Source organism: Adelges cooleyi, unplaced genomic scaffold (assembly GCF_023614345.1).
Source record: "Adelges cooleyi isolate 19-005CV unplaced genomic scaffold, UGA_ACOO_1.1 ACOO_flye_CR_arks_rails_tigmint_CR_PRNA_30, whole genome shotgun sequence".
Taxonomy (NCBI): domain Eukaryota; kingdom Metazoa; phylum Arthropoda; class Insecta; order Hemiptera; family Adelgidae; genus Adelges; species Adelges cooleyi.
The window spans coordinates 6,560,275-6,575,256 of record NW_026095971.1 but is presented as its reverse complement, the minus strand read 5'-3'; the positions used below and the strand labels follow the sequence as shown (position 1 = coordinate 6,575,256).

The 14,982-nt window shown below is 32.9% G+C and overlaps 1 protein-coding gene across 2 annotated transcripts in view; it reads left to right on the top strand.

Annotated features, from left to right (window-relative positions):
- LOC126837878 (CCR4-NOT transcription complex subunit 6-like) overlaps positions 1–14,982 on the top strand; it is a 40,092-nt gene that overhangs the window by 18,575 nt on the left and 6,535 nt on the right. The window contains exons 6-8 of one of the 2 annotated variants that reach the window (XM_050571836.1): positions 13,949–14,017; positions 14,116–14,277; positions 14,384–14,534. In XM_050571836.1, the coding sequence (XP_050427793.1) occupies positions 13,949–14,017; positions 14,116–14,277; positions 14,384–14,534 (382 nt within the window). Of the gene's footprint in view, positions 1–13,948; positions 14,018–14,115; positions 14,278–14,379; positions 14,535–14,982 lie in introns of both variants that reach the window. The other variant, XM_050571834.1, reaches the window with a different exon arrangement.

Sequence of the window (14,982 nt, the reverse complement as noted above, 5' to 3'; positions counted from 1 at the left end):
GTTTGACTTCCACACACAAGACGATTGCCTGGTTAACCACAATGATAGCGTGCGCGAGATAAACCAAGCCGAATAAAAGCCTCTTTCTTTAATATTGAACAATATTCTCTTCGTCAATCCTAGCGTACGTGGGTAGAGGATGATGATGGTGATGATGATGACGATGATGGACAGTCTCCTTTGTGTTGCTTTCGGTTCGTCGTTTAAAAGATGATCCGTACTTGCTTCGTCGACAACGCTGCTGTTACAATTTTAGAAAGTAGACGGCTTTCACATCCGTGTGTGTACCCCCGCAATATGCTCTATAGTTTTTTATTTGTATAAAAAAAACTACTCATATTGATTTATAATTTTTGTGAGTTTCTTTCTCACAATCTTGTGTCAATATTCTTATTTTTTTTTTTTAATTAGACGATTTTCTTTTAAACGGTTATTGTCTCTTCGGCGATATTTAGAGGTCATACAGCATTACGGTGACTTTGTAGTGCAACCTTATTTTTATATTATAATCGAAGGTCTGAATTATACACGCAGAGTCCAATAAAACCAATAGGTAGTCCGAACAGACAAACCCCACACCGCCGTAGACTCAATCGGGTCTAGGTTGCGCTGTTCATTTTAACATTTTCCTTATATTTTCTCTAAGAAAATTGATTTAAATAGATAACGAAAAACCAGTATAGTTTACATCCAGTGTTCTCCCCCTCTACCCATCAGACCAGTCTTCAACGACGCTTCTGTAGCCGTCGTAGTAACATTTCTATGAACTTTGATGTATTGACGGCAATGAGTGGTTTGCGAGTTTTGTGTACAAACGGCTATAGAATCATAGTAAAGTAAACGGAGTAGTGTTCTGTAATGGAGTAGTGCGTTCATTTCACCGGCACCGGCATCATATCAATACCCAAGACGCCGCCGTTGTCCTACTGACCTTCATACCGCCGCCGCCGTCCAGTCTCGCCCCCTCTTTTTGATTAATCGGACTCTAAAAGTGACCGATTCTAGAAAATAATGATATTAACTACCTCCTGTTCCAACACTACCTTTCCACCTGAACGGACCAGTTTGTATTTCTTTCTTTCCTTTCTTTTCTTTGTATTTTTTTTCGTTTTGTTGTTTTCTAGTCATAATAAGTAATGTTTAAATATAATATAATTAGGGAAAACATAAATGATTATTTATCAAACTGTATAATATTACTGTTGTGACACCGGTGATTGTTTGGTTTCATAGATTATATACGTTTTACAGTTCTTCATTTTTTTCTTTATTAAGGTCAATATTCTTAAGGAAGGTTAGGTTACATGTGAATAAATGATGCCAATGTGTATTTAAACTACTAAGTAAACATATGAATGGATTTCTTAAGGAAAGTCATTAATCATTTTGCATTTTATAAAACACTAGTTTTGTGATCTCTCATTAGTTTAATTAAATTAGACGTGTCTAATGATTTCGTCTACTAATAAAAGTTTTATATATTATCGGAAGTTTACATAATATAAGCTATAATACTTCTAAAATTGATAATTATAAATAACCCTGTCTTAAAATTTAGCGTTGGCTATGTAAACTATGTTTTTAAATGTAAACATTAATGTAATAACAGTTAAAACTGTTTAAATGTGCACACATAACAAAACAATATATACAAACAAAATATATATTTAATTTTTCATCAGCAAAACAAATGTATTAATTTAGGCAATAACATAGTTTTTAAAAATAAGTATTCTGAATAATATTTATTAACATTAGTAGAACCAGAAATAATTAAACAAAATTATTTGTAAAAACAATTTCAGCCTTATCGTACGTGTATTAGCAAAAGTTAGATAACTGATTAGTGTTTAATTAATTACTATAGACACAATGTTTCCTTAAAAAAAATATATTTATATATATTATAATAATGCTATTTTCTATGTAATAATATAGAAAAATATAGGATATATTAACTATATTATACTATTAATAATGTAATTTGGTAACATTTGTAATATTAACAAAGTACTTAACGATGAATTTTTTTTATTTATTATGGTTTTTGTCTTTGTTATAAAAAATCAATATTTGATTTATTTTCATTTTCTCAGGATGAACGTTAAGTAGTTCTTTACTCAAAAATATCTTACGGCCCTTGGGGATGAGCCCAACGTTTTATGATTAGATTTTGATGTGTATACATATATATATATATATATGTATAATACTTATGTTTAAAAATGTTTGTTACACTAAACTTAGTTTTTTTCCACTTCATTCTGAACATCACAAACTAGTTCAGTGTTTAAACACGTCGAACGGGTTACTTTACTGTAAAATTTACTGTTTACCGATAGTAACTCGCGGGTCAAGACGAGAGGAGTATATTATATAGGCAATGGTTTTCTACCAATTTCTAAGTATAGGTATTAGACCAATTTTGAAAAAAAATCGTTTACTTACAATAAGTTTGTAGCTATCGTCGTTAAAGACGTATCAACCTTTTTTTTATTAATTGATTGATCGTAGTAGTTACAATCACAAACAGTTATCATTAGTCGTTCATGTCTTGCATGAATAATTATTATTTTTATTAATAGTTAATTCGTGTTAAAATGCGGCAAATACTATATTGCTTGAAGGACAAGTTCGTATATGCTCTATTGTCGCGTACCCAATTAAACGTCTAAAACTGGAAACTAACCGCATGAATAATGTACCTATTATTATATTGGTACAATGTTAATCTTTTAGGGATTGTCATCCGTCCAGATTGCCTTGAAATTTTTAGAGAAATTAAAAATCATTCAACGTACGAAAACCAAAAAACCGACGGTTATAATATTGAAAGTCACTTAAAAAAAAAGTCAACAGCGTTTTGGAGGTTAAATGTTATTGTGGCGAATAAAGAGAAACTCGAGTCAGCTATTAGATGGTAAACATTTTGTCCTGTTATAAGTAAGCCTGACTATTCAGATTACTCCAGAAAATAATTTTTCAAAATTTAAATGTGTCCTCTTCATAAAGGTTTCCTTTACGTATCTAATAATAATTAGTAAATAAATAATTCGAAATAGTTTTTGAAATGTATGATTTTTTTCTGTCAAATTGTTATTATTTTAATTTATACATATTTAAGTTATACGTCTTTCGTTTTTAACCAGCAGACTATATGTTTTAGTGGCCATAAATTACATTTTACGCAAATTCTGGTATTTGCTTATGTTTTTTTTTAGTGGATTTTATTAATTAGCTAATAACGGACGTTCATTGGAATTTAATGGTGCAGTTTTTTAATTATTTTTTATTAGATTAGTGTCTATAGACAAGTTTGAAAATCACGTGACATTTTAATATTAATCGAGTTCCAGTTGTATAAAAAAAAAGCTGTGATCGTAACTAGGTTGTAACACACATTTAATCTTGGTTGATGCGTTCCACTAAGCTTTAATTGTGTGCTCATTACATGTAAAGCGGTAGTAATTAAAATAAACAAGTATAGGAAGTTAGGTGCATCGTTTGATCTAGAATCAAAAATTGTGCACATTGTAAATTTAAATACTGTGCGCGATAATAATAATTGTACTCATTGCTTTTTTTAATTCGTCCACTAGTTAGTTGACTTTAATATACACATATATGTTACTCGATACCGCTACTAGTAATTATAAATATATACATCTATCTACACGCGACCAGTCCGTTTACAAACGATAAATAAATAACGGTCTCGTTCTAATACTGATGAGACCATAATCTTACCGCTGCCGTGTTCTATTAATCGCGGTCGGTGTATCAGTAACGAGCCGTCACCAAAAAAACACGATGTGGCTGCGACACAATTTCAGACCTACGACGTTAACTGCATGACATTTATTTTTTAATTTGTACAATTAGGTAATGTTGGCAAACGTACCTATTATTATTATTGTTAATGCTACTGTTATTACCTACAACTAGCACCAGAGTTACACTTTTAGTCGCGTTAATACAAATGAACCAGTCCCAAAATGTTGTTCTTTAAATTTTATTCTTTTTAAGGTTTAATTTACTATTTAGAAAGAAAAAACACTAGGTCAAAGCACGATAGCCACAAAAGAAAAATATTGCCTTTCGCCATTGACATTTAAAGTAATCTTTACATTCGCAAATTAGCAATTTTTACATTCGGGTAAAATCTTCAAGGTGTTTTCCTGTCCGAGCCACTATACCAGGGTTATCTGTCTACACAAGTACAAATGACGTGCTATGACATTTTAAATAAAATTGTTTGGTTATAAAGATCGTGCTTATAATGTATGTACAGTCGTTTATGCAATTTGACGGTGACCGATGTAACGATCATACACTACAATATGACTAGTTGTCCTATTCAATATTCAAAATACCTAGCAGAGTTGTGTACATCGATGCTATTCGATTGTTGTTATGTGATAATAGTATAACTACTAGTCTCATCTTTCGCGCTGTGCTGAATTCGCAAGTGTTTTGTGCAATTCACATGTGCACAATGTACATTGTACATATACAGGGACGCCGGCTTAAAATATACGTTCGGTTAATGATTAGTAATTTTTTAATACAATGATTAATAAGCAATACAATTGTAATTGTATATACTTCTTAGTTTTCAGACTACGGGTCCGTCTATGACAGAACTTACATATTATACTACTTACAATTTTGGCTAATTACATTGAAAAATCCGCGTAATATAATCAGAGATATTAGGTTAAGCGACTTATTACCGAAAAACTTCGTTAAGGGAGGGAGTGCAATTGTCAGTATTATAACTGTTCTCATTTATGTTTCTTTAATGTAAACGTCAACGTTAGATCTGCACGAGAATTTACTTGTAAAGCGATACCGTAAGGGATTAAAAAACATTATTTTCCTAAAATACTGATTATTTTATAATAAATATTATATTATTTTATAATAATAATAATTTTATATAAATAAGGTTTATTTTTAAAGCTTGTTGTGGATTTAGAATTGATAAGTTCTAAATGTCGACATTAGCTTTAGCTTGTGTGTGTTTTTTTTATTCCGTTTCATCGAGGTCTGTGTGCGATTGTGAGTTCTCGCGTCCCGAAAAGAATACAAAAAATAAATAAATAAACAAATAAAGTGGGCCACATTGATTTAATCGGCGTCGGGTGAAATATCGTGCGCGTTCTACAATATGAATGGTACGACCGAGAAACGACGCGTATTGTCGCCCGAGCACTTTCGTTTTCTTCTTTTTTTTTTTCCAACCACTTTCCACTTTTCTCCTATTTGGCATCGAACGTCAGCACTACTCGCGCGAAACCGTCGACATCTCTCGCCGCAATCGCTTGTAACATTAGGTTTAGGACATAGGCGCACAATACTACTTTTTTTTTAATGAAAAAAATCATATTTATCTAAGTACAAATAAAAAAGTTTGCATATAATAAACAAAGCCATTATTGTAAGACCAATCGTGTCACGTCGCAGGAGGATTGCACGACCCGATCTGTCCGTCTCGCTATATTTCTCTTTCTCACTCTTTCACCTTATTTTTCTCTTGGACACCTTTTTTTGAACTTCAATTGTAAATTACAACTATCTACGATTGCGCTGCGGTGACAATAGCGTGGGAGAGGTGCATCACGATCCGGCGGGGTACAAGCCATCCTCCCACACGTGTGTTTACGCGACTCTGTGATGAAATCTATGCATTTCGATCGGTGTGATTTATATTGACCTATATTATTATAATATTACCATTGCGATTATTATTATATTGTATAGATTGTGCACACGACTCAAGATCTTTTTCTCGTATTTTTATATGAAATTGTGCTGCGGGTATGGACGATCCTCTGGCGAACGCAGACCAACCGCTCGAGAGACTTCACTTTTTTAACTTGACGCGCGTTCGGAGAAAGTGATTTTAGCAGTTACGGCTGTACGACGGATTTTTTTTAATGTTCAAAACCATTTTTACCGCCTTATTGCATTTGATGACCCCAATATGTACACGAAGACCGTGTGGGTGCACTTATTGGTGTATATCCTTTAAGGCACGTCTACAAGCTTAAAAAATGTTCGCTATATACTTTTCAAGAAAATTTAACGACAACTTAATTGATTAGGTAGGTATATTGTTTAGCCTTCGCATGGGATTCGCTTTATTATGTGTCGAAACAAAATTCAATCGCGCAATTGAAATTCCCGCTGACCCTGATCCTGATCTTAGCTGATGCTCTTCCGTATGTTTAGTATCATCTTCTGCCCACCACGACACCCACTAAATTTACCAACAAAAAGATAACGCCTCCACTAGCCTTCTGAAATAATAATAAACATCAACAATAACAACAAACGGAGTGGCCAAGTTCACCGAACTTGTGACAGAAGAAGGAAGAAGTGTACGATAATATAATACTAATATTACACCTATATATGTGTTTAGATTTGCTATTGTATGTTTTTTTATGTATGTGGGAATGAGTTATGACTTTATCGCGTTAATTGTTTACTACATAGAATGCTGCCGGTGATCTTTTGTCTAACTTGTTTTTAAAGCGTATTTACGCTGTTTAATAGCCCAAACAGTAAAAAAAAAAAAAAATCATTGCAATAATTCATTTATAGGACGAATATGTTAGTCTTTATTTTTGCATATATTATTTCAGTATTAACACTTCCGAATTAAAAATAAATATTTTATGGTTACGTTTTATAACCACTGGTGCGGTCCTATAAGAAATGCAGTAGCACATTACGATTTTTAACCTATTCTTAGGTTAGGTGCATTGAAAGAGTTTTGAAAATTGTGCGCATTGATTTCGTATTCTGCAACTTCTTCGTACACAACCCGTGTGCTCTCTTTTTGGTTTTCTTCCAAAATATATACCTTACACTAAATTATTACAGATGGGAGACTGTCTTACGGTTTGTTACGGCCTCGTTTATTATTTCCAACCGACTTGGTGATAAGTACTAGAAATAGTCGAATTACTACGGCGATGCATATCGTATGCTCTAATACTAAATCGTATGTTAACATACAGTAAATACTAATCGTTTATTTATATTACTATTATTATTCGTATCGAAGCGCGCAGCACTTTCGAGTTAGACTAATCTACCCTGGTCGTGTCGGACGTCATTTCACCGACTCGTTTCGGGAATATTAATTAGTCACGACGGTGGTCATCGGTCAGCGAACACAAAGAATAAGTAGTAGGTATAATAGAGGCTCGATGACACGACGAGCAACGGCTTGCGTAAGTCCACATCGAACTGTGCATTAACGCCGTACAAACACCGTCCAAAGAGAGAAACTCCTCCGGTTTGTTTGAAAATAATAATAATACCTAATTTATTCCAAATTCTCTTATCAGTCTCGGTTTTCGATTTCTTTTCAAGCTCACGCGGTTTTCGGCGTGTATGTCACTTGTTACGTACGAACACAACGACTGGTGCAAAAGTAACCTTGTCGTCGGCATATCCTTTTATTCGACCGAGGACTGTCGCGTTGTATACGCCGAATAATGATATGATAATTGTTTGGAGCGAGTAAAGAACAACGTTGTTTCGACCTAAAATAAATAATTCATAGATCATCGTATTAGTTAGCTGTGTATGTAGTATACGCCCACTGTGTAGGTGTAACAATCGCCTAAACACAACGTTAGAAGGGCAGCAAGATATGGAATTACATCCGAGAAAAACCTATGTGCGTATGCATTTTGGTTTCTGCGAAAAACGGACATAATCATAAGTTTCTTGTGTAACCTTTGTTTAGTTTGTAATCTCAGTTTAAATGGTATTTTTTTTTTTACTGTGCGTTCAAGCGATTTTTATTGTGTGACATAAAAAGTAATTAAATAAGTACTATGCTCATGAAACAAATCACTTGTACGTTATAACTATATATATAATTGTTGTTTTCACGTCGTTCGCATGCTCAGTAAATATATTTAGATCGATAACAATGCGCTAAACTCCACGTGTGTAAACTATTGTTTCAATCGTTCAATTGTACCCGTTCGGTACATAATAACAATAATTCACAAAATCCGTGTGTTATTGCTTTGTACTTTTTATTTTTTCTATTACCGTTAGTACTAGTGTGTTTGGTTGTTTGTAATACACTCGACGTCAGCTGTCACATATCTGACAGCTGCAATCATGTTCTGCTTGTCCGCGGTTGCCAATTATAATTATTTTTAGACAATATTGCATTGTTGTTACATCTAATTAATAATTGATTTTACTTATCGTGGTAATCTATGTAATGTATACGACTTAGGCGTATACACACGATTTCAATTTGTTTTCTTTAAGACAATATAGAAGCTACACGTCTAATTAGTGTGCAATACAGTATAATTTAATTAGTCGTTATTAATATAGTTAAGTAATTTTGTTTGAATAATTCGGAAGATATATAATCTTCGTATTCGTTAGCTGCGTGAATGAAATATAAGGTGAAACTAACGGTTGACAAGTTTTATTCATGTTAAGGATTATTAGTTGATCGTGTTATTTCATTAGTATATTTTAAATCGTAGATACCCATTTCCTTATAAATCTAAATGCTTTGAAGTTACAATATTGTAATTTATTTAATGCTATTATTAAGTTATATTTAACATAACAAATTATTTATTAAACATTTTTGCGATTTTTTTTCAATCACGTTTTTCGACAATTGTATGTTTTGTCATAGCAAAAATCTGTTTGATAGGTGCCAGTGGTACACCAGGCAGTCCTAACCAGGGCAGCTATAAGGAGGTAAATTTACTCTCTGGGTTGATGACGTTTTTGTATTTTCTGTAGATTAAAGTGTACATTTGTACATTTTAATACATGTATGTCTTTCAACTCTCTTTGGGCCAATCGGTACCCCGATCTTGTTATAGAAGTTCGTACCTTTAATTTGTCGGTCATTAAAATGTTATTACAGATTTAATATTGTTGTACCTTTGCCATGATTTTTTTTTTTGAAACGAATCCCAATGAATACGGCGGCAATATTGCCCCGCACGTTGAAATGCTAAGAATAGAAGCTATTACATTGTAGTAAACACCACAACGCGGTGTATATATTACTATCGCCTTGGACAACAATTTTGCCGTCGGAGTTTCTAATGCGCCTGACACGTCCAGCCGGTGATCAGTGTCGGTAGTGGTACTCGTGTCTGATATTTTTTCTTATTATTATTATTTTTATTTTGCGATTGTTTCGTTTTTCGGCAACTATGATTATTATAATAATTGTTTCCTCCCTAATTTGTGATTTTAGTTATTTTCGTTTTCCGAAGTACACGGAAAAGCGCTTGTAACCGTTTAAATCGCGGTAATAGTAATGCACTCTGTATACTATTGCATAGAACAAACCGTGTCTCAAACGGGCCCAAAAAGTAAATCGATTCCGATTTGGTAACGAAACGTGAAAGGAGGGATGCCCCATTGTTTCTTGTGCAATTATTTTTATCGTTTAGTTGGTGTTGACATTGGAACAACGAAAGAGGAGAAAGAATACAAAAAAAAAATGATAATAAAGAAGAAAATTGCTCACTGCGAACATAGAAAAATATAAGAGGTGGTACTCAACAACGATAAATGTGGAGCAGTTTGCTGTAATGACTCCGTTTGACTTTCTCATTATAATTCGCCTACTTTCACTCACTGTGTTTCGTTCTGTTCCAATTTGACAATAGTTTAAAAGTGTCTCTTGTTTTGTATTTTTATTACAATAAATGTGACTTGATACAGTTTGCTCGTCTGACGTTGTTTTATATGCTTATGTTGTATGCATGTTATTAAACGCATATATCTCCTCATGAAAATTTCCAACGTGGTCTATATGTATATTCTCTTAAATACATTTTTGTAGGATTGGTTTGCTTTTATGTTTTGTATAATATACTATGTATATTATATTATAATACATACGTGACGCGGGAAAGCCAGTTATTATTTTAAATCCTTCGATATCAGTAAATTATTCAATTAAACAATAAAAAGTCTAATTATGAATCAAATCTGTTTTTAGTATTAGAATTTCTAAATTAATATTTGACTGGTCATTTGTATGTAGACTATAAAGGTGTATGCTTAATTTTTAGTCATGGCATTTTTAGAACAGTGGTTATTGAATATTTAATTTTGATTAGGTACCTAGTACACTTGTGTTTCTAATAACAGTGTTTATTAAACGTTGAAAAAAAAAATCAAGATAACGTTAGTCATAATTGCTCATTATGCAAGTTTTTTTTTGTAACAATATGACCTTTTTTTTTTTTATTAAATCTTTACATTTTTCAAACAATTAATGTACAATGTATTAATGTTGTATGTACATTAAGTATGTAGTTTTATTACGACTGTTCGTCAAATGGTTATATTTGTTATAAATTATACTCGCCTACTACACTTTTTCATTGCACACTCTCTGGGCTTGGTTGTTTTAAATTTTACATTTGAGGCATACTGGACACAAGGGATTTAAGTGACATTTCTTACTAATCCTGCGTTATATACATTTTCCATTCTGCATAATGGTAAAGGTATAATATGATAACGTACGTTTTATGATAAGACAATCTAGTAGCAAAATGTGCATAGATTATTGTATTGTGATTTTTGAACACGTGAACGTTGAGCTTGATTATTACAAAATTTAAGAAAATTTATATGTATATATTGTGTTCTCGGTGTCTCTTTTATGATATAAGCTGCACCTGTTTTACCAGTCGGGTTTTTTCACCGATTTATTTGAATGTATAACTCATTATAACGGATTGTTTGATACAACGGTTTTATGGAAAACACATTTTTTCAACCGACTCTCGAAGTTTATGTTTATATTAACTGTTTTAAATTGTTGATACCCACATCTATATTTGTGTACTCTGTAGCTGCCCTAGTACAGAACAACTGTACACACACCTACCGTAGTTCGCGATGGTTTCGGGTGCACTGCCACACACGCAAATAATTATCCCGTTATTTTATATACTCCTCGTTTTACATGCTATAATAATAATGACCACGAGCACCCTCTTATGTACAAATATTTCAAAAAGATCTTAAAAACTGCCAATAAAATGAATTACACATACGCCTAATTAATTCAGATGCAAATTCGGTACCCACGTAGAGAAGTGCATTGGATCTCGAAACATTTTTTCGACTTCATTATATGCGCAAATGTATTTCTAACGATCAATCAAAATTAAATGTAATGCGACATGCTGTTAAATTACTAGTTATATTACTCAAGAGTGCAATACAAGAAAAATAATCTATTTCGAGAAATTTAATAGAATTTTCAAGAATATTTATTTGATATGGCGTGATTTTTAATTCGTTACGGCACAATGTACGAAAAGTTGTTATGATCATCTTAAATTTACAAATGGGATTAGAGTAGATACTGACTAAAGAGTAGCTATTATAATTAAACTCGTACAAACGAGTGGAGGTGAAAATCGCGAGGTTCGTTCAGAATGTTGATTAGTTAGTGTCAGGTTTTTAAAGATCAGTCGCCGCTTGTATCCATTTTAATATATTTAGTGACAGAATTAATCTATTTTTAACTCACATGAGTTTATGAAATGTGTGTTAGTAGTTTATAAAACAGGTATTTATTATTATAGTCATTTTTCATTAATTAATAAATGTCATAATAAATAAATGAATAAATTACTATGGTAATTTGTCTGTTTCGTACTTAAAAATATGTTTTGTATTTTTTGCATTAATACGTCTGCGCACGAACTTTGTTCTAAATGAGTGTAATTGTCGAAATGTCATCGATATAAAACCCTTTTCTAGTAATATTTAGACGGTCCTCTCAATTATTTCCTTCCACCCTTTAGGTTATCACAGTCCGGATTTTGACACAATTTGATAATAATAAGTTTATTCCCCGTTAGTTCCTACTTCTGAGCTGTGATCTTGGTATATTAAACAATTTGTTTTCACCGATTATCTGTTAATTTAAAACAGAGTTTTTTACGCGTTGATCACTCTTAATAGTATCGGCGGTTCGCTAGAAGAGTTCAACAACTCTCACCGTAAGTCTTCAAACATCTCTCCGTCGTGCCTTAAGCTACCGTGAAAACTCGCGCGTCCCCTCGATTTTTGACCAGCTTCTCTCGTGTGCTTTTTGTCCCGTTTTCGTGCTGATAATAATATTAGAAAAATAACATTGTACTCAAAAAGAGAACGCAAACTGGAGGGAGAAATCCAATGTAAACTGTTATTCCAGCGGGCGGATTATCTTGACAATTTAAATATAACGGCCCCGTCTTTTATGTGTGTTAAGAAGTGCGCGCGCTAAGAACAATTAAAAACCTCACAACTAAAACTAACAACAATACCACCGCATGGGCAATAATAATGATTATAAAAACGCGTTTAAACACCGGTAGCTGTCCGAATTGCCACACATACACGAGCTGAAGCCATTGTTTTTGCAGCGCTCGTCACGTATATCTATTTGTTATTATTCACTCGGGTCGCTTAAAATAATTATATTACAGAGGAGAAGAAACGGCTGGCGTGCGTTCGTGAACGACTAATGACTATAGTAAAGGGTGGAGCCGCGGTAGAAGGGTCACATAATACATACACTCGAGATAACGTGACAGCACGTCCTGTACGATGGTAGCTATTTTCAAACATGAATATATTATAATATCGTTGATAATTTTTTTCATAGTGGTTTTTGCTAGCCAATTTTGAATTTTAGACCGCTTGAAAATACTTACATATTATTTCAGCGGTAAAAAATTACCGTTCGGGAACAAAATAGTTCAGTAGTATCAAATTTATTTGTGAATTGAATTGCATGCGGATAATACGTGTGCTAATCATAAAAACGAAATATTATAAAATTCTACATTATAAGAACTTACGCGCGTATAGAGAATGATATACAAGAATTTGTAGGGAAAGATTATAAAGAGAATAGGTTTTAAAGGAACATATAGTTATAGAGAATACTCGAGGGATATAAGGCCCTAAGAATTGTTTTCCACGGTTTGTTGAATAATATTATAGCGTATTTGCACTCGTTTTGCTCTACAACCTCTGATCCTTAATGATTTTAGTTATCTGGTGTACACGGTAAGGAATGCAGGGTCTGTGCTAGGGTGCCCAGTGTAGCAGGTAAAATATTTAGTACTCGTACATCATACCGACAGTGTAAGTTGAATATAATGTAGGCTAAACACATTTTATCAACTCTTATATATTTGTCAAATACTCTAAAGACTGAATGGAGGATATTTATAGTTGATCCTATTGAGTAACGCCTACTATTGTAATTTTATAATCATATTTAGATTTTCTATGTGATCATCAGATTGTGCAGCTAATACAACAATATTATAAATTTTATATTAATAAATAAAATAAATATTATAAATTTCTGTTTTAATTCAACTAAATTGTATCTAACAGTTGTATAGTGTTGTATTATGGTACACAAATGGTTTATGCAATACATAGTTTGTATAATATGCTGGTTGATTACCGCTTATTGTCGTTTAAAACAAGCATCATTATACTACTATAACAGTGTGATGGGCGTTGAACACTGACTATTGTATCAGTGACTGATGCATTCATATAGATTAAGGTGAACGGGGTTGAATATTCATAAAAACAATATTATATAAATGAAATTATAATTTGTTTTACCGTGGAGTAGTACTACCTAGAAAACAAAGAAAAAATACGTTAGTAGTTGAGTTTTTGTCGCGCTTAATATGCGAATATTATTTTACCCTGACTATTTTATAAGCGTACACGTATCAAAATACTTATACCTACAGCCTATAGTAAACTAATTAAGGTATTAGACTGGATAAAATATGATAAGCATTTTTTTCTGTTGCTACAATATACTCTGTACCTATTATATTATTTGTATAGGTTATTCAAATCTTTATGTGTTATTTTTATATTACAGTAGACACACCTTCACCGCCGGGAAGACCATGGATTCCTCTATCCAGACCCAACAAGAATATTCCTTCGTGTGAGTTTAAAACACAATAGTTACACTGTATTGTACCCGTCTTAATGTAAACTAAACCTGTTTCAATTGAAATAAATTAACGTTGTTGTTTTTCGCAGGCCCGATAACGGTGATGTGCTACAATGTTTTGTGCGAAAAATACGCGACTTCTCAGATGTACGGATACTGTCCGCCGTGGGCTCTGACCTGGGAATACAGAAAGAAAGTGATTTTGGGAGAAATTAGGCATTACACGGCAGATATCATTACCTTACAGGCAAGTAACTAACAGGGAATCGTGCCTTGACGTTAACACGATGTAATACAGAATAATATTATATTAAACACAATTAATACTTACGTTATATTAAAACTGTTTTTAGGAAGTCGAGACGGATCAGTTCTATAATTTCTTCTTGCCGGAGCTGAAAAAAGACGGCTATGACGGTATATTTTCACCAAAATCTAGGGCGAAAACTATGTCGGAGAACGACCGGAAACGCGTCGATGGATGCGCCATATTTTTCCGGGCCATCAAGTTAGTATACACAGACCCTTTTATTAAATTATAATAATAAATAATAATATAACGTGCCAAAATACACTGATCTCGATTGTATGTGCGCAACAGCCATAGCTCTTATATTTATATGTTGAATGTTTTGACTTTATAAGTGGCTTTTAAACGTACAATAATTGACGAACGTCCCAAAATTACTCTTGGTGTGGCCATTTCGGAAGACGTCGGTTTGATACCTGATCAATGTAATAATGACATGCAATTTGTGGGCTAAAGTATAATTACACGTATTTCTGCATTAGTTTAAGTCATTGATCAATCAAAACGTAATTTGGATTTGGGCGTTGTTAGATAACATCACCCACCACCTTTTAGGTTGACTTATATCGACAGACGAATCTTACTTACGGTTATTCACAGTAACGTTTGTTATTAGCTCAATTTCAAATAATAATAACTTGCTCAG